The 27,507-nt window shown below is 37.7% G+C and overlaps 1 protein-coding gene across 5 annotated transcripts in view; it reads right to left on the bottom strand.

The window, feature by feature from the left end:
• RASAL2 (RAS protein activator like 2) overlaps window positions 1-27,507 on the bottom strand; it is a 353,302-nt gene that overhangs the window by 57,050 nt on the left and 268,745 nt on the right. For all 5 annotated transcript variants that reach the window (XM_055319255.1, XM_055319253.1, XM_055319254.1 and 2 more), the window contains one exon: window positions 3,838-3,947. In XM_055319255.1, coding sequence (XP_055175230.1) covers window positions 3,838-3,947 — 110 coding nt within the window. The remainder of the gene's footprint in view (window positions 1-3,837; window positions 3,948-27,507) is intronic.

The raw sequence follows: 27,507 nt of genomic DNA, 5'->3' as shown, positions 1-27,507 counted from the left end.
TGAATATTCATGTATAAGTTTTTGTGGTGACATATGTTTTCATTACTCTTGGATATACTTATGAGTGGAATTACTAGAGAGGACTGTAATAGGGCAACACAAATGTTGCTATCTGTAGGTCTTTTTATGCGGGTTGGTTCCGTTTCTCAAATTTGCTATGTGATAAATGTAAATCTGACTGCTGGCCTTCAAGAGCTGTGTGGGAGTTGAATCATTCCAGAGTTCTAGAGGTAGGTAGATAAATCAACCTCATTCTTTTGTTAGAGATTGCTAGTTGTCTTTCTAATGTCCATCCCTCCCACCTTCCTTAATAACAGACTCTTGCATTATGGGGGGAAATGATGTACCCAGGTACAACATTTCCCAGCCTCTCTTGTGAAAGAGGTGGCAATGAGACAAAACAGAAGTCACTGGATGGGGTTTCAGGAAAATGGCTTTAAAGGAAAAACACTTAGCTGGAAGACAGGCACCCTTTTATGATACCTGAAACATGGGTGCTATGGCTGAATCTTTAGTAGCTCCACTCTATCTGGAAAGAGATCCTTTAAGACCCTAAGGATGGCAGAGGGAAAAGCTCAAAAAGAACTGTGCTCCTTTAGCCAGGCCTGGACTGCCCCCTTCAGATTTCTTTTTTCTTTTTTAAGTGAGGAAGAAATAATTTTGTCTGTGTAAGCCATTACTATTATTACTATTTTGAGTATCTATTAACTACTAGCTGATCTGAATCTGAAGTGATAGAATTCTTTTCAGAATTTCATTCTGTTGGCAAGTACTAATTTTAAGTAATCTATCATTCAGCTTTCTCCTTGTTTCATCAAAGATGGATCATATTTCTGTTTTTTATACTGAGCAATTTTTTTTTTTAATTTATGATAGTCACAGAGAGAGAGAGAGAGAGAGAGGCAGAGACACAGGCAGAGGGAGAAGCAGGCTCCATGCACCGGGAGCCCGACGTGGGATTCGATCCCGGGTCTCCAGGATCGCGCCCTGGGCCAAAGGCAGGCGCCAAACTGCTGCGCCACCCAGGGATCCCCCTATACTGAGCAATTTTTAAGACAAAAAAGCAGTAGCTTTTTCCCTACCAACTTCAAAACTGGAACTTTACCTTTTCAATTTTATTTCCTACTTTTCTGCCTTACATACTATCAATTATTCAGTATTTCTCTTCAAGCTCCATAATCACCTAGAATCTGCTTTTGCTCATTATTGCTCTCTTCCTGTGTCTCTTTCTATGTTCATATAATACCTGTTGCACTCATAGGCCACTGCCCTGTAAGGTAGTTCCTGGTCATCCAAGAGCAAGTCATCTCACCTCACCTGTACCATTTCTCCCTGGACATTAACTCCTTTTGTTGGACTCTCCTGAGGTTGGGGCCATGTTTTTAATTCTCCTCATTCCTTTGTAGCACATAGCTTTCTGGTGTGTATCTAACCATCACACATCATAGATGTTACTGTACATCAAGAAATTTGGTTTTTTAGAAATATTAATTGGCAAAACTTCACTTCTTATGCCTGTGCCCCCACAATTTCATAAAGGAAATTCTGAGTTTAAGGATCATTATAAATTGATCCAAAAAGCAACACTAGTACCAAATTCCACCACAGCCTTATAGCAGAGTTTATGGCCAGTAGATCATTGGCTAGACAAACCTGGAGAAAAAATAACCAAACAAATATAATACATTCAAACTCTAGTGAGTATATCCATTTATGGGAAGAATAGTTTTTGAAAATTTTCTTTTTTTTTTTAAAGATTTTATTTATTTTTTCATGAGAGAGAGAGAGAGAGATGCAGAGACACAGGCAGAGGGAGAAGCAGGCTCCATGCAAGGAGCCTGATGTGGGACTCGATCCCCGGTCTCCAGGATCACACCTTGGGCTGCAGGCAGCGCCAAACCGCTATGCCACCGGGGCTGCCCTGAAAATTTTCTGTATAGGAAACTTCTATAATTCAAATGGATTTGAAAAATAAAAATATTTGAGATTTACTGGTACCTTTTTATTATGCTATATTTGAGACACAAATATACTACTACTGATTGAAGCAGAACTGCATGGAAGGCACATATACTAAATTTAGGTCACTGAAAAGACTAAAAGTACACTAGCTATATAAAAGCAATATAGGAGACTCCAGGAGAATACAACCTCTTGGTAGTTCAATCTAAGCATTCCTTTAGGCTACCTAAAGCAAAATGGAATAGGAGGGAGCATTTTGAAATTATGAAAGTGATATTTAGTGCAAGTTTAAAAAATAAAGTACACCTATAAAAAATATTTCCCTGTCACTCAAACATATATATGATGCTGCAGAGTTTAAGAAAGTTGGAGTGTTTCAGTAGTTGTACAATATCCTAATTCTTAAAAACCAATATTCTGAAAAAATGTATCATTACATTTTATTGAGACTTATTTATAAAATGCTTTTAATTCTTAGAATGATGAAAATTATAGAATAATAGGAATCTAAGGAAAATATATGAAAAAAATCAGCTTTTTTATGATTACTTTAAAACAAAGAGGTATAAAAGAGATAATTAACGATATGACTACACAGCAAATTGGACTGACTTGCAAATTTCACAGAGCACCTCTAAAGTGGTTCAAGGATAAGAATCGCTGATAAAGCAGTATACTGTTTCTCATCAACTAAGTATGGGAGACAAGTTACTTAATCTACAAAAAAGAAGAGTAATTCTCTGCCTGGCAAATCTATAATCTGCCATTACAGAGACTGTAATCTCTATTTGTTTGTTACATAGATAGCTAAAAATAATGAACTTTGAAAGAAAAAAAAATCCAGGATAAATAAGAGTATCAAATATGAAAGGCAGACAGGAGTTCAAATCTAAGCTCTACTACCTACTAGCTGTGTGACCTTGGGCAAGCTTCTCAATTTCTTTTGTCTTAGTTCCTCATCTGCAAAATGAGGTTAATAACAGTATCTAGAGTTGTATTACATGAAAGACTACCTTAAAAATAGTTGGCAAATAGTAAGCACTCAGTAAACGCTAGTGATGGCGGCAATGTGTCAGAAAACAGCAAGTGCCATTTCCTAAATTTTGAACAATGTGGAAATATGAAGTATTAAAAATGTGTTCTAGCACACATTCAACAATTTTAGGTTACTCTCCTTAATGAGCTATGCATTTGATGGGTACGCAAGCTGACAGCCCTAATAATCAAAATCTTCCTTTTCATACATGTCTTCTAGATGTGACTGCAAACCAATACAGCTGATTCCACATGCTGTACAACAGAGAACAATGTAGCTGTGAACTGCATGGACTTAAGCCAAATTGCTCAAGTTCTAATACCATTTTTGCTATTTACTAAGCTGTATGATCTTGGGCAAGATTGTTTAATCTCTCTGTGCCTTGGATTCTTCATCTACAAAGTGGTGATAATAATATTTATCTTATAGGGTTACTATAAACATTAAACAAGGTAATGTATATAGAGCACCTAGTGTAGTGCTCAAAACATGTTTGCTATTGTCATCATCACTCTATAGTCCTTCTACAACAGAAAGATACATCTGTGACCATTAGAATTTGATTCGACAGAAACAGGACTTAAATTAGTTCTTACTTTCCAATATTATAGGATTCTTAAACTGCCAGGGCATCTGAGCCAATACTCTGTACCTTGCCTCAATACGAGCAAGACAAAAAAAAAAAGTGAATTTAGTATTGGATCTTTCCAATAGTCACTGATACAAAGTTAGAGATGACCAAAAATGCCTTATCAAAACCCACTGAAGACTTGCTTTCCCTGTTTAAAACAAAACCAAAACCAAAACCGCCTCCTGTTTTAAGCAAGTTAACTTCCTACCTGTCATCTGCATTACGAAGGGATGGAAGCCGAAAGCTCGTGTTTCGGTCAAGCTTTGATTGGCTTTTGGTCCTCTTGATGGAGCCTTTCAGGCGCTTGCTGAAGAACCCCTAGGATGAAAAGGCAGAAGGTGACGGGAGAGAAAACCAAAAGAGCACCTTGATGTCTCCTTACTCTTCTGTACCACCTCTGAAAAAAATACTACAATTTTTATAATGAATACCAGAAAAAGAATACAGCTTTTAATGTTTTAATTGATAAATAATGGGACACCTGGGTGGCTCAGCAGTTGGGCGTCTGCCTTCAGCTCAGGGAATGATCTCATGGTCCCTGCATGGGGCCTGCTTCTCCCTCTGCCTATGTCTCTCCCTTTCTCTCTCTGTGTCACTCATGAATAAATAAATAAAATCTTTAAAAAAAATTTATAAATAACAGTTGCTTGAAACCACCTGTTAATGTGATGAAATTTTTTTTTCTTCTAGGATAACTGGTATAATTAAACTTTTTGATAACACTTATTTCTTAAATAAGAGAAGCTTTATTCTAAGAACTATCCCCCCACCCCCAGCAAAACCTCTCAAACAAAAAAAAAAAAAAAAAAGAAAGAATTATGTAATTAGTATAAGGTAATGTGTTGGCAGTCTCAAAAGTGTTAAAGTTTGGTCTTTGTCACCTTGGGTATGTTATTTGTAAACTCGTTTTAAATGTAGCTAAACTACAAGACAGTGTGGTACCGGCACAAAAACAGACACATAGATCAATGGAACAGAATAGAGAACCCAGAAGTGGACCCTGAATTTTATGGTCAACTAATATTCGTTAAAGGAGGAAAGACGATCCACTGGAAGAAAGACAGTCTCTTCAATAAATGGTGCTGGGAAAATTGGACATCCACATGCAGAAGAATGAAACTAGACCACTCTCTTTCACCATACACAAAGATAAACTCAAAATGGATGAAAGATCTAAACGTGAGACAAGATTCCATCAAAATCCTAGAGGAGAACACAGGCAACACCCTTTTTGAACTCAGCCACAGTAACTTCTTGCAAGATACATCCACGAAGGCAAAAGAAACCAAAGCAAAAATGAACTGTTGGGACTTCATCAAGATAAGAAGCTTTTGCACAGCAAAGGATACAGTCAACAAAACTAAAAGACAACCTACAGAATGGGAGAACATATTTGCAAATGACGTATCAGATAAAGGGCTAGTTTCCAAGATCTATAAAGAACTTATTAAACTCAACAGCAAAGAAACAAACAATCCAATCATGAAATGGGCAAAAGACATGAACAGAAATCTCACAGAGGAAGACATAGACGTGGCCAACACGCACATGAGAAAATGCTCCGCATCACTTGCCATCAGGGAAATACAAATCAAAACCACAATGAGGTACCACCTCACACCAGTGAGAATGGGGAAAATTAACAAGGCAGGAAACCACAAATGTTGGAGAGGATGCGGAGAAAAGGGAATCCTCTTGCACTGTTGGTGGGAATGTGAACTGGTGCAGCCACTCTGGAAAACTGTGTGGAGGTTCCTCAAAGAGTTAAAAATAGACTTGCCCTACGACCCAGCAATTGCACTGTTGGGGATTTACCCCAAAGATACAGATGCAATGAAACACCGGGACACCTGCACCCCAATGTTTCTAGCAGCAATGTCCACCATAGCCAAACTGTGGAAGGAGCCTCGGTGTCCATCAAAAGATGAATGGATAAAGAAGATGTGGCCTATGTATACAATGGAATATTACTCAGCCATTAGAAACGACAAATACCCACCATTTGCTTCAACATGGATGGAACTGGAGGGTATTATGCTGAGTGAAGTAAGTCAATCGGAGAAGGACAAACATTGTATGTTCTCATTCATTTGTGGAATATAAATAATAGTGAAAGGGAATATAAGGGAAAGGAGAAGAAATGTGTGGGAAATATCAGAAAGGGAGACAGAACATAAGGACTCCTAACTCTGGGAAATGAACTAGGGGTGGTGGAAGGGGAGGAGGGCAGGGGGTGGGGGTGAATGGGTGACGGGCATGAGGGGGGCACTTGACCGGGTGAGCCCTGGGTGTTATTCTGTATGTTGGTAAATTGAACACCAATAAAAAATAAATTTATTTAAAAAAATAAATGTAGCTAAACTATCCCAAAATAGATAATCATTTATGAAACCATCGAAACATCTAGATTTCAGAAGAACAAAGTAGTTTACAGTTTTTGGCCTCTGCTTGCCTCCTACCACCTCCATCAAACTACCTAAAGTTCCTATAAACATTTCCTAGTCTTTGCACCTGGTAAACAATGAGTACCCAATAAAAGTGTGTAGAATAATGGAATAAATGCATACATGAATGATGATGGCCACTGCTTTTCAAGTAACAATTCTACTGTTGGCAGATGAAAGCTTACGTAAATATACAAAATGTCATAGAAAAAGTTAAAATTCGGGGAACCCTGGGTGGCGCAGCAGTTTGGCGCCTGCCTTTGGCCCAGGGCGCGATCCTGGAGACCCGGGATCGAATCCCGCATCGGGCTCCCGGTGCATGGAGCCTGCTTCTCCCTCTGCCTGTGTCTCTGCCTCTCTCTCTCTCTGTGACTATCATAAATAAATAAATAATTAAAAAAAAGAAAAAGTTAAAATTCAAAGTATTCTGATGCTGAGAAAATGACCTAATCATCTTGAGATGAATATTATCTTGTAAAAGCTACATACAATAAACATTTCCATAAAGAAGAAAAAGAAATGCTGAGTCAAGATCAGCATGTCCAATCTTTTATATTCTTTTACTAATCACCAAAGCCCACTGTTCTGGGTGAAGACTATATTAATCAAGATACACTGGGTTATATTTATCTCACCATCTTAGTACATATCTGTGAGCAGATCAACTAAGGGAGATGGGGGCTTGGCCCTATGCTACTCTCACTCAGGGACTTAGGCCAAAGGAGGCTCCTCCTCTGTGCATCTATTAGTTGCTTCAGCAGGAGAAAGGAAATGTGGCAAGTTATGTACTAGTTCTTAAAGCTTCATGTCATTTCTTGTCTCATCTCACTGGACAAAGTCACATGATCACACCTAAATTCCATGGGAAAAGGGTATACAATTGTATCATGTATCCAGAAAGAAAACTGGGAATATCTGGTGAACACTAATGTAGACTGTCACAGTGTGCTTACCCATGCCAAGTATTTTGCAAACACACAGGCATTGCTCTCACCATTTGGAAAAATGGAAACATACTTATTTGAATCAGAAGTAAAACTATTTAGATGACTTAAAAAAAAAAAAAACCTTATTTCTGTAGCCCAAAGAATAAGGCTAAAAATCCTAGAAAATACCACAGACATAATTCCCTAGGCTGTTTTTATTATAGGTGCATAGAAACTGACTGGAGAGAAGAAAACAAAACTTTTTTTTTTAAAGTGCTACATTTCTTTTTGTTTCTGTTTTTTAAATTTTTTATTTTAAGTTCAACTTAGTTAACATATAGTGTGTTATTACTTTCAGGGGTAGAATTTAGTGATTCACTAGTTGCATACAACACTCAGTGCTCTGATCATGTGTATATCATGTGCCCTCCTTAGTGCCCAATTCCTCAGTTACTCCATCCCCCCACCCACCTCCCCTCCAGCAACGCTATTTGTTTCCTAGAGTTAAGAGTCTCTTATGGTTTGCCTACCTTTCTGCTTCTATCTTATTTTTCCTTCCCTTGCCCTGTGTTCATCTGTTTTATTTCTTAAATTCTACAAATGAGTGAAATCATATGGTATTTGTCTTTCTTTGACTTATTTTAGTTAGTATAATACCCTCTAGTTTCATCCACATTTCTTTTTTTTTAAGATTTTATGGTTTTATTTTATTTTTTAAGATTTTATTTACTTATTTAAGAGAGAGAGAGAGAGCAAGAGCATGAGCAGTGGGCAGGAAGGGTAGAAAGAAGGAGAGGCAGACCCCTTACTAAGCAGGAACCCCAATACAGTGCTTAATCCCAGGACCCAGAGATCCTGACCTGAGCCAAAGGCAGATGCTTAACCAACTGAGCCATCCAGCTGCCCCAAGATTTTATTTTTAAGTAATCTCTATACCCAATGTGGGACTTGAACCTACAATCCCGAGATCAAGAGTTGTAATGTTCTACCAACTGAGTCAACCGGGATCCCCAAAGTACTATATTTCTTAGAGACAGGCATTTGTCTGATCTCCTGTACAATTTTAGCATTGCTAGGGAAAGTCACTGCCATTTGTTCTCCAAGGCAAAGGCTTTATTTACTACTTATTATGATTCAATCAGGATGAGTCACCACATTTGCTCACAAATGTAGTTAGCAAACCAGACATAAGTTTATAGAATTCTATTAGGATTGTTTATGGTTGGTTCAAAAACCACTGGCCTAAGTTGAGATTTGGGCCAAGGACTTGCTCATATACCATATATAAATGTAATTCAAAAAAATACAGTTAACAGAATGTACTGGTGGATGTTCACTCATATAGTACTTTTTTGTGGCTCTTACTATAGAATACTTTTTTAAAAAAAAAAGATTATTTATTTATTTATTAATGAGAGATACAGAGAGAGAGGCAGAGACACAGGCAGAGAGACAGAAGCAGGCTCCATGCAGGGAGTCTGACGTGGGACTGGATCCCAGGTCTCCAGGATCACACCCTGGGCTGAAGGCAGGCACCAAACCGCTAAGCCACCCAGGCATCCCTATATAATACTTTCTTATTTTAATCCGTTTATTTTATAAATATTTGTTTTATGTCTATTTGTTGTAAAGCATCAGGTATTGCAAGAAAATCAAAGATAAAACAAACAAACTCTGCCCCCAAGGAGCTTATAGTTTAATATGGGATATGGAGACTAATTATAAGTATATATGACACAATCAGGGAGGTAAGTGGTCTTAATGTATGGCATATTTAACCACAAAATATCATTTTTCGTTGACTCTAGGACATCACTGATTGTAAATAATACTATTATTTTATGTACACTATGAAAAAAGCTGCCAATAAAACTATAGCACAATGCTTTATCACTTAACATTTTTATTTTGTATTAAAAAAGTTTTATAGACTTACTTAGGCAGGTTTTGTCATATATCATGATTACATAAAAAAGAAAATACGGTTAAGGTTTTCCTAATGCTTCTTTCTTCTGAACTACTTTTTGACTTGGAGTAGTTATTGTACATATTTTTCCACAGAATATCATCCTGTATCTTTTTGAGAATATTGATGGCAGAGTTATCTTAAAAGAGTAACTTAAAGGGATGTTAAAATGTGAAAAAATGTGCATCTCAGATTGATAATGTGGTATTATTTTAGAGAGGTACATACAAATTTCAGGATTTCAGAGAAAGACAAGGTTACATCATCTGGAGAAGAGAAATAAGACGAAGTTCTATGGCAGAAGTGGAATATGCTAGGTCCCAACGGGTAGACCTGATTTGGGTTTGGGGGTGCTGAGGAGCAGAGGTATTGTATGGAGCACAGCTTGAGAATGTCATGGAGATAAGAATACAATGGGCATCTCTTAAGTAGATGTAGTGTGGCTAATATGTAATTAGAAGTAGCAAAAAATAAGGTTGGGAAGGTGGTTGCCCACTTATTAATGTATTAATGCATACTTATTGCTCCCATTGGCCCTTAAACTTTTGAGGGAAGATGTAAGATATAATGTTTTATTCTCTTTTAACATCTACCACAGTGTCTAAACTTTAGTAAGCACTCAATATCTATGTGAAACTATGGTTGTTCTGGGAATACAGATAAGGGAAAGTTTAAGATAGCCCAGAGCAGTAATATTTCACAGAGGTGGTAGAATCCACAACAAAATTCTGCTTTTATTTCCTTGATAAAATTGAAACATGGTTCTCACCTGAGAATACTGTTTAACTTAGGCTATAAAGGGAGGGACTCCTCCCACATAACTAAACAGATGATGCCACTAAAAAACTCACTATCTCCAAGCAAGTCTTAGCTTCTACTATGCCTCTGTCCCAGACCAACTATGCAGTGAGCCAGTTTCTCAGTAACATTACCCCCTCACAGTGTATGGCATGCCCACTTGCCCTGCTTCTTCTGAGCAATTCCTTATGAAGAGATCACAATCCTTTGCACCAAGCAATTCTTCTGCCTTGACTATAGATTACTGGACCAAGGATGGATAACTAATCTAAAAGTACCTGAAAGAGGGGGCCTGGTAAGAGTTCTTCCTGAAAGATACGGTATCATTTGGTACCTACTAAATATTCTAGTCTGATTCCTGGCCATTCCCTGCTGTACACTTTACTCTCTAGCAACTCTGAAAGCCTGACATTCTCTATGTTCACCATGCATCTCTGCTGCTGCTCATATTCCCTTCCTTTTCCCTGGCTAAGTCATCCTTTGAGACTGAACTAAGGCATGATCTCTTCTAGCATGTTTTTTGACATGACCTACACCTTGCTCTAGATGAGGTGGCCCTCCTCTGTGCTTCCAAGTATTCCAAGTAAATACAGTCAGTCTTACATTCAGCACGCTGCATGCCCACTTATGTGCCAACAGCCTTCCCTCTAAACTCTGAACTCAGGGCAGGGATGAAGCAACCTTTAACTTCCCAGGGCAGGTTTGGTATCAGGCATTTTGTAGGGGCTCAATAAATGTCTGTAGGACGGAAATAAAATGGACTGTGAAATGAATAAAAGCCATTGTGTAGTGTAGAAAGAGCAGCAGGCAACTCTGAATCAGAATGTGTGGCTTCAAATCCTGGCTCGAATTTCTCCTATTGAATGACCCTGGACAAGTCCTAATTTCGAAGTTTCAGATTTCCCACCTGTAAAATGAGGAATAAAAAATCGTCTTCCTGGGGCCATTCCAAAGAATAAATTAACTGAATGGAAAAGTACTTTTAAAATAATGGAAAAATGGGTCCCTGTAAGTATTAAGTGAATGTGAATTTCGGGTGAGAGACCACTGAATAGATGAGGCGGAATCACAATTTTTCCCCTTAGAAACAACCACATCAAAGGAAGGGAAGAAATAAGTTCCACAAATAGCAGGGATTTTTGGCTCTTTTGTTCAGTGATATATGCTAGTACCTATAGGAATACTTGGTACATCATAAGTACTCGATTAACATTTGTTGACTGACTGAATTTACTGAAGGTTTTCTAGATATGAAGCACTGGCTAGGAGCTTTCCAATATGCAATACTGTTTAATTGATGCAACAATGCTACAAAATAAGTATTCAGCAACTTGCTTCAGGTAACCCAGTTAGGAGATGAGTCAGAATTTAAACCCAGGATATTGAAAATACCTAAAAAGTTCATTCATTCATGTATTTATTGAGCACCCTTTATTGGCCAGATACTTGAGGCACTTGACATGTATCAGTGAACAAAACAAACAAATATCTTTGCCTTCATTAAGTTTCATATACTAGTAGGAGATAGACAATACACAAAGAACATAATAAATTAGTAAAAGACAAGTGCTATAGAAAAATAGGGCCATGTAAAGAGCTGAGAATATAAAATGGTCATCATGATAGGCCTTTTGGAGAAATATTACACTGACTAAAGACTTAAAGGAGGTGAGTTAGCCTGCGGATATCAGAAGGGAAAAGCATTCCAGGCAACACGAATGGGCTGGGCAAAGGCTTTAGGTAGAAGAACTCCTGGTATGTTTCAGAAAGAGCCAAGAGGTCAGTGTGGCTGGAGTGGAGAAAGCAATGGGAAGGGTTGTGGGAAATGTCCCAGCAGTGAGGTGAGTGGACAGATCCTGCATGCCATTGTGAGGACTTTACCTTTTACTCTGATTTCTAAGGAAAGCAAAAGTGAGAGACAAGACCATCCAAAGTAGTCACAAATGAGAAAGCATTTGCTTTTCTGAGAGAAATAACTTTAGCCATAAGAGTAGAAATGTGTACTGATTTAATATGGTTTTGAGCAAGAATATGCACTATGTGAACAGTTCATTTTTAAAATCAACAGTAGATCACCTGTCAACAGCTGGGATAGAACACGTCTGACTTTCCCAAGTCACACAGCTGCTAAGTGGCAGAGTGTAACTTTATGCCCAGGCAGCCGGACTCTGGAACCTTTGCTTTTTAACCACTATACTACACCGATTCCCCATGTTCTCATTCCTCTTCAAAATACTTCTAGGCCCTATAATATAACACATTTTCTCCATGTGTGCTGTACTTAACTTCTACACATCTCTTATTACAGAATTATATACCACAAAAAAGAAAGAAATGCACTATGACAATTTGAAAATATGAGGGGGAAAAACCCAAAACACCCACTAAAGTGACATGTGACAGAAAAATTTGCCCCTAAGCCTCCTATCTATATAACTAAACTGAAGTAAAATAAAAACTCTATTGAAATTACTTTTATATTGAAATTACTTTTATATGACCACTGATTCAGTGGTCACTGTCAGAAAAAAAAATTCAAATATAAAATTTACAAAGAGATGGATATCGAGAGGAATATACTGCTTTCACATCAAGCTATAACTACGTCTTATGTGAATGATGCTCCCATGAGCTGACTTAAAAATCCAATAGAAACAAAGGAAAAGACTATAAATAAACTGATTTCCTCCTTCTGACACCAACCTCATCTAAAAAGACACTAACAAAACCCTCATAACAAATCCTACCTCATCCAATCCTCCTTGGAAATACTGTTGCTACTAGCTACTGTTCTGAAAAACAGTAGAGAGCTTATCATTTAAGCAACTCCATTGTCATATAGCAAATGATACAACTAAAAGGACTTACTTTAATTAGTTGGTACTCCCTCTTTTCTGCCAAAATAAGGCTTAAATTTAGCAACTGCCAGGGAAAGGAAAAGCCAAATGTTGCCTTTTTCTGGAGCTTGGTATATGTTAAGAGAGCAATAAAAGTTGTTCTCCACCTACAAACCAGAGTAACCCCCGAAGACTGAACTTGGCTATCAGGGCATGTCTGGTAACTGAAATAAAACTGCTGCTATGCAACCGCTCTCAGAAGCCTCGCCCGCCCCGCCCGCCCCGCCGACTTGCCCTGTCCTTGGGCTGCCTCTGGTCCCTTAAGGGGGGGGGGAGGGAGTGGAGACGGAAAAGCATGTCATCACCTTTTACACAAAAACACCATGATCTGCAACCCAAACCTGCTGCCATCCAGTGTGAGACTTTTTCTTATCAAAGGCTGCACCAGGGATTAAGGAAATCCAGATGATTTAAGTAACTTTACGAGCAGTTCCTTAAAATATTACATGCCTCACAATAAGAAAATGCTACCTTGTCTACTAGAAAGGACCCAGGTGAGAATTGTTCTCATCCTGGCTTCTTAAGTTTTCCCCTAATTAGTAGACTCATTTCTGTGTATTTGTGTGTTTTAGCAGTTCATGGAATTATGGATTGCAGTTATGAGAAGGGTGATGTCCTATATAAATGATTCCTTTCCTTATCTTTTAATATAGTTCAGGAACTTACAGATGTTCTGAAAATGTTCACTAGAATTCAGTTGTGGACAATTAACAAGAAAGAAGGAAAAGGAAGGGTAACTGAAAATGTTAAACTCCACTTTGCAGTCATCATATTTCATTTCCTTAGTTTATCTTCCAGTTTGGGAAGTCCAAATACAAAGGGAAACTCTAGGTAACAAGGATAACAACAAAAGAAATCGTTGCAAAGTGCTCTCTAGTTAACAAGCACTTTCATTGTGGGTAACATCCCCCCTAGTGGGGTTTTTTGTTTGTTTTTGTTTTTGTTTTGCAAATTAAAGCATCAAAGGGAAAAAGAAAAGGTCCTATAATAAATTACCAATGTTTTTCTAGCCAGAGCTGATGAATCAGAATCTTTGGGTGTGGAGCAGTGATCTGCATTTTTGACAAACATTTCATGATTCCCTTTTATTTAACAAAGTAAAACATTATGAAACTTTAAAACATATAAAAGCACATACATTAATACATTAACCACATATCCATTAATCAGATCGAACTCACATTATCGAACTTACTAATAATAATTGATATATTATTAGATATTAAAGTATAAAAGTAAAATATGTATATGTATTATATATACATGCTATTAAAATTATTATGATATGTATGACATACTGATATATTAAGATTTGTTTGGGAGGGCAAATACCTTTTCTACCCCTAAGAATATTCTTTTTTTTTTTAAGATTTTATTTATTCATGAGAGACACAGAGAAAGAGAGAGAGAGAGAGAGAGAGAGAGAGAGAGGGGCAGTGGGAGAAGCAGGCACCGTGCAGGGAGCCCAATGTGGGACTCGATCCCAGGGCTCCAGAGCCATGCCCTGGGCCTAAGGCAGGTGCCAAACCACTGAGCCACCCAGGAATCTACCCCCCCCCCAGAATATTCTTTGTCTTTAGAGATTCATTTTCATTTGATAGAACATTGTTATATCAGATTTTTTTTGGTTATTACCTTCCTGTTAAATTTTTTCAAACCTTTTACTTTCAACTTTTATATGTTATAAATGTATCTTTTTTTTAAAAAAAAAACACTGAGTCTATTGAGGTATAATTTATGAAAGGAAAATTCACTATATTTAGGTTTACAGTCTGATGAGTGTTAACAAGTATATATGCTACTGCTGAGATACGGATTTCTACCACCCAAACATTCCTTTATGCCACTTTACAGTCAATCCACTCCTCCTACCTCAGCCCCTAGTAACCACTAACCTGCTTTGTCCCTACAGTTTTATCTTTTACATACTGTTATAGAAATAGAATTATGCAGAATGGAGTCTTTTATCACTTAGCACACTGCTTTGGGAATTGATCCATGCTATTGCATGTATCAGTAGTCCATTCCTTTTGATTCCACATATGGATATACCAAAATATGTTTACCCATTTGGCAACTGATGGACATTTGGGTTGTTTCCAGTTTGGATCTTAGGAATAAATCTGCTCAAAAAAAAAATGTGTGAACAAGTCTTTATGTGGACATATGGTTTGGGAACCACAGAATTAAAAGCTTCTTTGGAAATTCACAAACAAATAGCATGGAGACATGGCAACTTTTTAAAAGGATAAGATGAGATGAGAGATGGAGTGGTGGAGGGAACTTGAGAAGGAATCCCTGTTTTTTTCCTTTCTATGTAATTTTAGATTTTACAGAAAATTCAGAAAAATAGTGGAGAGTTTTCTCTTGCACAGCTTCCCCTAATGTTAACATCTTACATAACCATAGTAAAATTATGAAAATGAGAAAATTAACATAGGGTAGCATACCAACAAATTACAGATCCAATTCTAATTTCACCAGTTTTTCCACCATATTAATTTTCTATTGCCACGATAACAAATTATCACAATAAGGTGGCTCAAACAGTACAAATCTTGTTATCTTACAGTTCTGTGGGTCAAAAGTCCATAGGTCTCACCTAGCTAAAATCAAGGTGTCTGTAGGGCTATATTCCTTTCTAAAGGCCATAGGAGAGAATCTGTTTCAAGCCTCTTCCATCTCCAAAAGCCACCCACACTTCTTGGTTTATGATTCCCTTCCTCTATCTTCAAGGCTAGCAATGTCACATCTTTCTGAAAGGTAATGTTTAAGGCCTTGTGATTAGATTGAACCCATCTAGATAATCGATGGTACTCTTCTCACCTCAAGGTCTTTAGCCTTAATCCCATCTGCAAAAGTCTCTTTTGCTATGTAAAATAGCATATTTACAGATTCTGTGTAAGATGTGGACATCTTGGGGGCCATTATTCTACCTTTCTTCCACACATAGTTTATATAATTATTTTCTTACAAGTGGGCATTTAGATTGTTCCCAATATTTTGCAATTATAAACAGTGCTGCAAAGAATATCTTGTGCATCTGTATTTTCATACTGCTGGAGGTACACCTGCAGGGTACACGGTTAGAAATGAGATTGCTGGGTCAAATGATAAGCATGTAGGTAGCTGTGCCAAAATCTCCTCTAGAAGGATTGTACTAGTTTGTATTCCCATCAGCAATGTATGAGACTGTTTCCTATGACCTCACCAACAAAATTTGTCATACTGTATAGTTTTTGCTAGTCTAAAAGGTGATATAGTATCAAAATATTGTTCTAATTTGCATTTCTCTGATTATAAGTGGGTTTGAACATTCTATCTGTTTAGGACAATTTTTATAGCATTTGGAAACTACTATTCAAACTTTTCCCCCAGTTTTCTATTGGGTTTTGGTCATTTGTCCCTCAAATTTTTTTTTTAAAGATTTTATTTATTTATTCATGAAAGACACAGACACAGAGGAGAGAGAGAGAGGCAGAAACACAGGCAGAGGGAGAAGCAGGCTCCATGCAGGGAGCCTGATGTGGGACTCGATCCCAGGACTCCAGGATCACGCCCCGGGCCAAAGGCAGGCACTAAACCACTGAGCCACCCAGGGATTCCCTGTCCCTCAAATTTTAATGGTCCTTCATATGTTGTGAATGTTTTCTCTCAGCTGATTGTCTTTAACTTTGTTATGATGGTTTTTTTTGCCACATAATTTTTAAAAAAGAGTTATTTTACAGGCTGGAGAGAGAAAATGTGCACACGCATGTGCGTGCGTGAGTCGGGGAAGCAGCGGGGGGGGGGGTAGAGAATCCCTAGCAGACTCTGCACAGAGTATGAACCTGATGTGGGGCTGATCCCACAACCCCAAACTGAAACTCAGCCGACTGAGTCACCCAGGCACTCCACCACACAATTTTTAAAAATATTTTTTTATTTATTCGAGAGAGGGAGAATGGCAGAGACACAGGCAGAGGGAGAAGCAGGCTCCATGCAGGGAGTCCAACTTGGGACTTGATCCCGAGTTCCCAGGATCATGCTCCGGGCTGAAGGCGGCGCCAAACCACTGAGCCACCCGTGCTGCCCCACTACACAATTTTTAAAAACATTCTTGCCTCTGGCTTGTCAGTAACCATTACGGAAAGTTTTTTCCTACATTAAGGCTATCAATGCTTCCTTGTAGTACTTGTATGGTTTATTTTTTATTTTACATTTAGATCCCTAATCCATTTGGAGTTCACCCTTATGTGAGGTGTGAAATACACATCTCATTTTATCTTTTTTTGTCCCTACACTATTTGTTTCAAATGCCAACTCCTCAGGAAACTATTCCTGATTTCTCTAATAGGAGTTATAGTCTCTCGCCTGTGATTATCTAAGCTCTTTTGTTTATAGGACTGTTTTCCTCTGTCTTGACCAATAATTAGTTCTATTCCTATGCCATATCTCCTACTGAGTCTTAACTCGTATTTTATATACCCTGCTGAGACTTAACTCCTGAAGGCAAACATTACTGAATTCATCTTTGTATTTCTTCAATGCTTAGCATAGAGTAGATTACTTAATAATATACTTGCAATGCTAATGATTAACCTGAATTATTAAGAAAAGTCCAATACATTCAAGAAAGTAGTGAAAATATCTCATACATTCAAGGGGGGGAAACTCCTTAAAATTATTAAAGTTAAGCTAAATCTGTGTTTAAAGGGGAAAAGTTTAGTATCTGGAATATTCACTTCTGTAGACCACCTCAGTTCCTGCTAATGAGATATATGTTGATTTTCTTGTGACTGGCAGAGACTGCTGATCTTAAGTTCACAGAATACGAATATAAGAAAAATGGCTTTAAGGGATAAAATAATGAGAAATGATGGGTCAAAACTAAGAAAGAGAACATTCTCCCGAAGTGAGGTCTATTAGTCTATTGGACAATGTCCCAGAGGTTATCAGGGAAGCCTGAAAAAGCATCAGATAATATAATGTGAGAGACACTTTTTCATTGTCAGGGGAGATGGACTAGATGAATTTAATTGAAGTTTTCCATCTCTCATTTCTAGGACTCTAAGAATAAAAGCATCACAGATTGGGGGGGGGGGGCTTTAGAGCCTAGTAGTAATTTAAAAAAATAAAATTCTTACTGCCTCTGGTGAAACAAAATGCACCTAAAACTCATTATTATGGAAATGGTGGTAAGCAAAAGATACAAATAAAACAATATAATTATTCTTTACTAATATCTATCAGGATGACTTTTTAAAAAAATATAGAAAATGGGGAAGTGAAGGAGAAACACATCATAGAAAGGATTTTATTAGGTATACTTCTAAAGGCTATTTCCTAACTGTACTGTTTCTAATGCTGGAAGTATTTTTTTTCATCATAAATTTAGGCCCCAAATATTAACATATTGATCCTTAGTATATAGTACCTCCCCCCCTTCCAAATCTCCAAGGATCTTAAAATATCTGTAATAGTATTTCATTAGCATAAAAGAGGCATCATAGGCTTTAGAGTAGGTCAAACAATTTGCTCTTGGTCACACATGTGAGACACTAACTGAACATACATTTAAAAAATACAGCTCTTATCACTCCTTTGCCTGTTTTTATGTACAAGTTCCTAAATGCTAATAATATAAAATCTTTGTACTGATACTCTGGCAAAATTCAAAAGCAGGTAACACAGGCTGTAGATCATATGGTTGGAAGAGTGCAGAGCCTTTTCCAACTGTGGGCACCTGATTTTAATGGAGAAGAGCTCTTGAGTGACAACGGTCTCACTGACTGCATAAGATATGGGGCCCAGTTAGCTTAAGGACAGAGCATCAGGTTTTGACCTTCACTTCTGCTAGAGCGATTATCTTTTTCTCATTTAACTTTCAAAAAGCTGAGAGCAGAGCACATTCCTATACATCCAATTACTCCTTGAGTAAGAAGCCAACTAAGATAGTCCCCATGAATTACTCTATCATTAATCTCACAGGACTTCCATAGAAAATCATTTCCTTCTACTCACTACATTCCTCCTTTAATTCTATTTTACTTAAGAGATTAATGCAGACCCTAAAAAAAAAAAAACAAAAACATTTCACAACACTGATTAATTTTAAGCCATCAACTAAGATGGAGATGTTCTGGCTTAAGAGGTTAATATCTTTGCAATGGGCATACTCTGGGTAATCATGAGTGAATTTTCATAAACAGGTCAGGAAAAAGAAAAGGTCAAACCTGGAATTTTAAGATTAGTAAGATACAATCCTGATCTTCTAGAACAGTGGTTTCTAAATTGTTTTGACTATGTATCAAATGAGTAAAATATTGTTAGTATACATTCCTAAAATTGTTTACTTATAAAATACAAGAATTGTTCTAATGTAGGATTATAAAACATTTGATAACATAAAAATTTAAAGAGTAAAATTTTAAAAATGAAATATTTTCTTTCTGCAACTCATATGGATCATATTTAGTACCCTCTGAGATACATACATCCTATTCTGGAGACCGCCACCTAGAATATTACATACCAGGGAAGGCAACCATGCAAATGATGACCCTACAGTAAGTACTATAACCAACCAATAAATGCACACCTCTATGGAAAGATAGAGAAAATCAAGGCTAATGTTGCCTAGAAGAGGTAGTGAGACACTGGAGCTGAATTTTAAAGGATGAGAATACTTTTAGGAAGCATAGAAGGTGGCCTTTTTAGGCAGAAATGTGCAAAGATACCTGAGAAAACTTGTTTGGGGAACTCTTAAGTTTGGTAAATATGGAGCACTAAGGTGGAGCACCCTCTAAGTTTTGAGGCTGAGAGATCTGGGGGTGGGAATGGGGATATTGGCTATTATGAAACGGAACTGGAAGGGCAGCCAAAAATTTGACAATGAAAGGTTCTCTGAGCCAAGTGAACTTTGGTTTTTATCATCCTATAAAACATGAGTCAAACTCAAAAGATTTCAGCAGGTGACTGATGCTTTTTGATGGAAAAGCTAGCTCTGTCTGGAAACATTTAAATGAGAAGAAAGAAGGGAGAGAAAGAGGAGAGTGCAAAGTACTCACTGTGCAAGCCAAATAAAATGTATATAATTTGGTCATGTCCATGGGCACAAGACCATAGAGAACTACTACATAACCCTGAGCAAGGGAGAGTCAAGTAATGATCAGGGTTAAAGCAACAGTGCAAAGGCTAACGTGGGGACAGAGGTGCTGGAGGCTAGGAGATGAGTTAAAGTCTCCACTGTACTAGATGGAACTGCCTACATATTTTGAGGGGCTCAGTGGAAAATACAAGGGCCCTTGTTCTAAAGGCAGGAACTCAGGGCCATTAAAGTACTAAAATCGGGCAGCCCCGGTGGCTCAGTGGTTTAGCGCCACCTTCAGCCGAGGGCCTGGTCCTGGGGACCCGGGATCCAGTCCCAGGTCCGGCTCCCTGCATGGGGCCTGCTTCTTCCTCTGCCTGTGTCTCTGCCTCTCTCCCTCTCTGTGTGTCTATCATGAATAAATAAATAAAATAAAATTAAAAAGTACTAAAATTGCAAACTTCCTTTTCTTGGGCTGTCTCTCTCTCCATCTGCTCTGGTGTTTTTCTTTCTTTTTTTTTTTAAGATTTTATTTATTTATTCATGAGAACACACAGAGAGAGAGAGAGAGAGAGAGAGAGAGAGGGAGAGGGAGAGGGAGAGGGAGAGGGAGAGGGAGAGAGAGAGGCAGAGACACAGGCAGAGGGAGGAGCAGGCTCCACACAGGGAACCCGAAGGGGCACTCGATGCTGGGTCTCCAGGATCACACCCCGGGCCGAAGGCGGCGCTAAACCACTGACACCTGGGCTGCCCTGCTCTGGTGTTTTTCATTTGTTATTTAGTGTCATGCTCCCTCAGGCACCAGGGCAAGTGCAGACCTTCACAGATGCCCAGGGCCCCTGCCCACAACTCAGTATATAGGGGTGGCCCCACTGGTTGCTAGGTTGCCCTTCTTCAGCCAGTAAACCCATGTGCCAGGCCCAGGCCCAGGATAGGGAAGTTGAGCCAGGCTTCTTTCCTTCCCACAGCTGACTCTGCAACTCACTAGGTATCTGGCTTAGGGATGGGAAAGAGGCTTGCCCCAACTGAGTTGTGGCCTTTGGCTAACTGCCAGACACCAGTTAAGCTGACAAGCAGGAGCAAGGATAGCTCTGCCAAGTACTGCCTCAGGATGTCACAGGGTGTGCAGGCTAACCTCTATCTTTTTTTATGCTTGTACAAAGGCCTGTGCCAGGGTCAGAGAGTGACAGCTAGGGGCTGGGTGAGGCAGATGGGAGAGGCTGGTTGGGATTCTGGGGGTGGGGAAGTGGCAGTATGGAGTCCATCCCAGGGAGGCAACAGGAGGCTGAGCCAGGCCTTGGCTCTGAGTCCCAGCACACACTCCACTGTCCCACTGGACCTCACTCACAGAAGACAAATCCAAAGGTGGGTCGATAAGAATCTTAGGATGAAAACCACAGAATGTTAAATTCCATCCATAGGGTCCTTCTGAATGCAGGGCCTGTGCACTGGACTGGTCTCATGCTCATGAAGCAGATCCTGGTAAGTGGTTCAGGGGAAGAAAACAAGCACTGGCCATTGAGGTAAATGGTAGCGGGGCTGGCGAGCAGTGGAATGGATGAATTTGAAGAGAGGAGAAGAGACGATCTGGTAACTGAATTTGGGAGGAAAGAAAATACTACTGTTCTGGGAACTGAAGAAATCTGTAGTACTACACAGAAATTCAGGGGGGAAATGGTTTGGGGGAAAGACATAAGTGAACACAGTTTGGGGCAAGCTGGATTTACATTATGATCAGACAGCAGAACTAAGTGTTAGTAGAACACAGAAGACTGTTTAGAAGAAGATTCTCCAACAAAACATCGCTTTCTCTTTTCTGCTTTGTTGATCATGAATTTCATTGCTATATAAAATGTCATGGAAAAGGTCCTTCTAGTATGAAGATCTCAGCATTAATCCATTAAATAAGGCCACATCTATAACATCATGTAAGAATATGGAGGTAAAGGTGGACTATATACAAAATGAAAAAAGTCAGTTTATTTAATAGACAACTCAATTTATGGAAGAGATTATATATAAAGTGTACTATATAAGGTATGAATAACTCTTAAGATGTAAAAATGTGCAAAAATTAAAAATTATTCACATATGCTATGATTTTTTTTTAAAACTAAATGTCATGCTTCCTATTTCTATATTCTTGAGTAAAAATGTATGAAGCTATATAAGCTTCCTTATAGCAGGCAAAATTATGGTAGTTTGCATAAAATGCAAATATGCAAAGTATCACTAATGAGTGTCTAAAAAAAAACTTATAGAAAATAAGTAGCCAATATATAACGAAATGCATTTTGTTGTCTTTTTTCCTCCCCAAAATATATTTCATTTAATCCAATATAACAAAAATATTATCATTTTAACTTGTAATCAGTATTAAGAAGCATTCAGATACTGTCTATGCTTTTTTCCTAAATTTTCTAAACAGCTTTATTGAAATATAATTCATGCATCACCAAACTTTTTTTTTTCAAACTCACTTTTTTAAAGTGTACATGTTAGTGGTTGTTGTCTATTCAAAACGTTGTATAACAGTCACCACAGTCTAATTCCAGAATATTTTCATCACCCCCCAAAGGTATCCCATACAAATTAGCAGTCACATTCTCTCCTCAACCCTTGGCAACCATTAATGTAGTTTCTCTCTCTGTGGATTTGCCTATTCTGGACTTTTCATAATAACAGAATCATACAATATATGGCCTGTTGTTTCTGGTTTCATTCACTTAGCATATTGCTTCTAAGGGTCTACCATGTTGTAGCGTGTCAGTACTTCACTCCTTTTTATGGGTGAACAATAGAGACACCACATTCTGTATATCCATCCTTCTTTAGTTGATAGACTTTGGGTTGTGTCCACTTTTTGGCTGTTACAGATAATGCTCCCATGAACATTCACGCACAAGATTTTGTATAAACGTGTTTAATTTTCTCGTATATATACTTAGAAGTAGAATTACTAGGTCATATGGTAAGTCTATGTTTAATTTTGAGGAACTGTCAAACTGTTTACAAAGTGACCATGCCTTTTTAAATTCCCTTCAGCAATATAGGAGGGTTCTAATTTTTCCACATCCTTGTCAACACTTACTGTGTTCTCTCTTTGATCATAGTCATTCTAGTATGTATGAAGTGGTATCTCACTGTGGTTTTGATCTGCATTTCCCTAATGACAAATGATGCTGAGCATCTTTTCATGTGCGTATTGGTCATTTGTTTATCTTCTTTGAAGACGTATCTATTCAAATCCTTTTGGAGCCTTTCTTTTAATAGCTACAAGAGTCTGACAAAAAATTTTGTAGTGATATTATAATCAAATAATAACCTAGGAATGAAGTTCTTTTAACATGAAATTAGTAGGTGCTTAATATGAAACAAACATTTAAAAATCCTGTGGAATGATCCTGGTGGCCTTGGTTATAGAATTAATGGGCCTGATAATAGGAAGGCATTCAAAGTGTTATTATTTACCAGCAATGCTCGTAACCTGCTGAGTATAGGTATAGCTGAGATGTACAAAAATACCTTCCTGTTCAGCTAACACTAGCAAAATTGAGAAGTTGGCAAAGTTTCATTTCCATATCTCTAGCTTCTTAACTTCTGTGAAAGAGGAAAGCATCTGATATCATGCTTAGAGGTGTGCTTAGAGCTGTGCTTAGAGGTTAGTTACATTTCCTTTAGTGGGCATTAGCCCTTCAAAACATTTATTTCTAATTGTAAAATGAAAGGTGTTAAGCCTCCACTCCCCATTAAAGCAGAAGAAAAATATCTTTGCTTTGAGGAAGAGGGGCTTATAGTATACTATCCATAAGAATGAGCTATGTAAGTTCCTCTCATTCTCTCTCTGAAATAGCCCTCTTCTCCTGGGCAAGATACCACTGGCATCTTCACTAGTCAGCACTACTGCAAACCTATTTTATGAATAACCATAAATCGAGGAGAGTTTCCCTCATTCTTTTATTCTTTCAAGTTGAGAACCTGGGCAATATTCCCTGCCATGCCTGTTCTCTTTTCTTCCAGGTATTTGCTATCTCCTTTCTACCTCTCTTAAGGGGTTGTATCTAACCTTATTCCTTTTTTCTCTGCTTCAAATTTTATATTTTCTAGGATATTTATTATTAAAAAACTTAAAAATTACACCTCTTCTGATTACAAAATGATTTAAAGGTATAGTTAATATTTAACATCTTCAGACTATAATTTTCCTTTTCTGACATTCTTATGTTTATTATATTATTTTTACTCTGCTAGTACTATTTTGATAGACATATAATATGAATATAATTCATATATATTCATACATACAGGAATATAAATACACTCTCTATTAAAAAGAAGTACCACTGCAGGGTGATCCTACTTTGGACTTTAACTCTACACAGATGGTCAGTAAAGAGAAGAAAAGTTGGATATAGAATCGTTAAGTAGCAGAGGATAGAACTTAAAGTGTCCAGGAATGCAAATGCAATGAGGAATACAAAAATTAAAATGGTATTGCACCTTGGATGCTATAAATTCAAATTGATTATTTCACGCCTAAAACTAGATTCTTCGGCTCATCAAAGGTCACTATGCCACAATAAAGTATTTTGTAAATGTAGACTTGTCATCTGAACTGACGGTGTCAAACACTTGGAAGGACAACTAATATACAATGCAGCATTTGTGAGCTATGACAAGCCACAGAAAAAAAATATCGCTTATTAGTTTCTTATGCCAGACTTGAAGGTACAAAAGAAAGCAGTGATGTCTGCAGGGAAGACATGGGACTAAAATGGGTTCCAAATATACTAACAAATTATTTGGACAAATAGCTCTCAACGTATTAGAATCACCTGGGAAGGTTTTTTAAAAATACAGAATACTGGGTTCTAGTCTAGAGATTTTGATTTAACTGGTTTGAGGTAGAGCCCAGGCATTAGTCTTGTATGTGTGTTTGTTTTGGGGGACGTTCCTTAGGTAATATTTAGGTATAGCCAGAGTTGAAAACCACTGGTTTTGACAATAATCATATTTGATTATTGGTATTATTGGTAAATATTTGATCTTTACCAAGTGGTCATGAAGCTTTGTCTCTTTGTTTAAGTTGGAAAAACAAAAATCTTATTGAGGATCTTATTGCTCTCATTGAGGATTCTATTCAAAACAGAGACCAATACCCAACTGAGCCTCACATCTCAATACTTAAGAAAGGGTGTAATATTTCTTTTTACATAAAAATTTAACTTAGTCTACATTTATTCTTCCAAAGCCTTACCTCTTCTAAAAACTATGCAAAATTTTCATCTTTTGACAGTCTTTTCTATCTACTATATATCTGATTGGGAATGCTCAGGTGTCACTGTGACAGGAATGAGAAGGGTTACAAAGGAATAGTCAGCTACTGCCTTAGTTCAACTATGCTTTCTGGTTGTCTTGGCATATATTTTAGTGCCTGAATTCTTTCAGAGCCAAGCTCAAAGCTAATACAAACGAAGCAGCTGCGACTGCATTGTGTTACATTTACATGGAAGGCCAACTCAGACCATTGTGTTATGGAAATGAGAACACTAAGCCAAGCACCTGGCCCGGAACACAAGCAGCTTTCTTTTAGCCAAAGCCAAATTAATGGCATCGTCTAAGGAGAAGTGATATAAAAATCATAAATATCAATAGTCACTTTATAAATAGAACATTAAAGAAAGAAGCATGTTTCAAAAACTCAGGCAATGTGAACGAAATATATACAATTACAAGGCGTGATCATTTTCCCTTTCTGAATTAAATTTAAGTACCTGGATAACTTTCATTAGTTTACTCATTCCTTCCTAATCACCCCCATAATATCATTTGAATCTAGTTTTAACAATATATAAGACATATAATGGATGTTTTAATTAGAGGAAAACACAAATATGACAAATGTAAAAGGTCTAGCAAGATAACTAAAAAAAAAGAAAGAAAGAAAAATAGCATCTTTAAAAAGAGGCTAAAACTATTCAAATGACTAAAATGGTTCTTGAAGAAGCTAAGAGTCAAAACTCAAATCTGCAAAAACTTTGTGAGCTTATACATTTGTATGGCACCTAAAAGACTCAAAGAAATATCCACAGAAACAAATCATTAAATAAAAAATTCTATCTAGTTTCACTTCACAATGTCAGTAGCGACAGCATATATATACTATATACATAAAATACCATAGCCCCGAATTCCAAATACATATTAAAATCTCTAGGTTGAAGAAAAAAATGTAACTTTTCTGCACAGGTACACTCATTTACTCCAAATGATTGCCTAGTGATTATTAAATGGTTTAGTAATCCACTAGAGTGAGATACCATCAGTAATACCAAGAGAGTAAATGCGAGATACTCACTTCATTCTGGTCATTCAATAATTCATGCATATCTTATCCATTTAACAATTATTTGTTGAGTGCTTACTGTGTGCAAAGTACTGTGTTAGGCACTGAAGTAGCTACAAAGACAAGATACAAAGACAAGATACATGTCTAATGAGGGACACAACCCACAAAGAGTTGCAACTGGAATTAAGGTAAAGAAATATGGAATCAATACAAGAAACAGAAAAACTACCCTGCAGATCTCTCTGCTTTTCCTTACAGCTATGAATAGACAAAAGTACAAATATACTGAGACATCCCTAAAAACCAGGACCTTGCCTTACCTATATGTTGGGCCATGTAAGTTCCCTCTTATGTTTATCTTTATTTTTAAATGTATTGACTCTGCTGTTTGCCACTGATGTAAAGGTGGCTTAGACTAAGAAATATATGTGAATATACTGTTGTACTGGTTATCCACTTGAAGTTTTTAAAAATATACATTTTGGGAGTTGAGAAAGATATACAAAGGTTTTGGGCTTCCCTGATTTGGGTTCACTGTTACAGTTACTCCTTGGCTCCTTCCTGCCATATCCAGCAGCAGCCAGCGGGATACAAGCGACTCTTACATGCCTGCTTCTCCTGGATCTCCCTCAAACTAACCACTACTCTAGAACTAGTGGGTGGGTGCTGGGATGGCCCTCTATTGAATGGCAGGCAGTCCTTGACCTATAGCCCTGAGTTGCAATATTGATAGCAAGAGGAAAAAGTCACTTAGGGAAAAGCCAAGTTAATTTACCAATACTAGTATTTATACAAATGGAGGTGAGAAGAAGGCCCTTTTGGAGAATCCATGAGACTAGCTCTTTTTTGGTTTAGTTTTTGAGCCAAGATAAATATTTCAAAAAACAAACCTCTAACACTTGCCAAATTTAGTTAAGCTAGGCAAACAAACATTCACAGTCTTGCCCCAAACTACCTCCCCATCCTTCTCTCTTGCTATTTTTGCCTACATGCTTTTTGGCTCGTGCCTCACTGAACCCTTTCTACATTCCCCGGACGCCTCAGTCACTTTGTGAAGTGTGTCTTTCTAAAATGCTATTGCCTCAGCCTGGAATACTCTTCTGCCTGTCAATTATTTTCACTCAGCCTTTGAAACAGCTCAAATACTGGCTCCCCGGCAAAGCCTTAGCTTATACAATGCATTGTTAAAAACCAGTGCCACCACGCTTATCTACCTCCTTGTGAATCTGGTTGTTTTTCTGTCTCTTGTTACTAGACTAGAAATGCTCTGGGAATGGAAAATTCTGCTGTGTTCATTTCTGTTTCCCCAGAACCTGGTGCCAAGAAAGTTTCAATAATTGGTGAATCACTAATACTTGGCCCAAAGTAAGCATTCAGTAAGTGTTGTCAATAATTTCAGTCGAGGCTTGCTAAAAACTTCTTTATCTGC

Source organism: Nyctereutes procyonoides, unplaced genomic scaffold (assembly GCF_905146905.1).
Source record: "Nyctereutes procyonoides isolate TBG_1078 unplaced genomic scaffold, NYPRO_anot_genome, whole genome shotgun sequence".
NCBI classification, from domain to species: Eukaryota; Metazoa; Chordata; class Mammalia; order Carnivora; family Canidae; genus Nyctereutes; species Nyctereutes procyonoides.
Note: the sequence above shows the minus strand (reverse complement) of the source record. Positions and strands in the feature narration are given on the sequence as shown.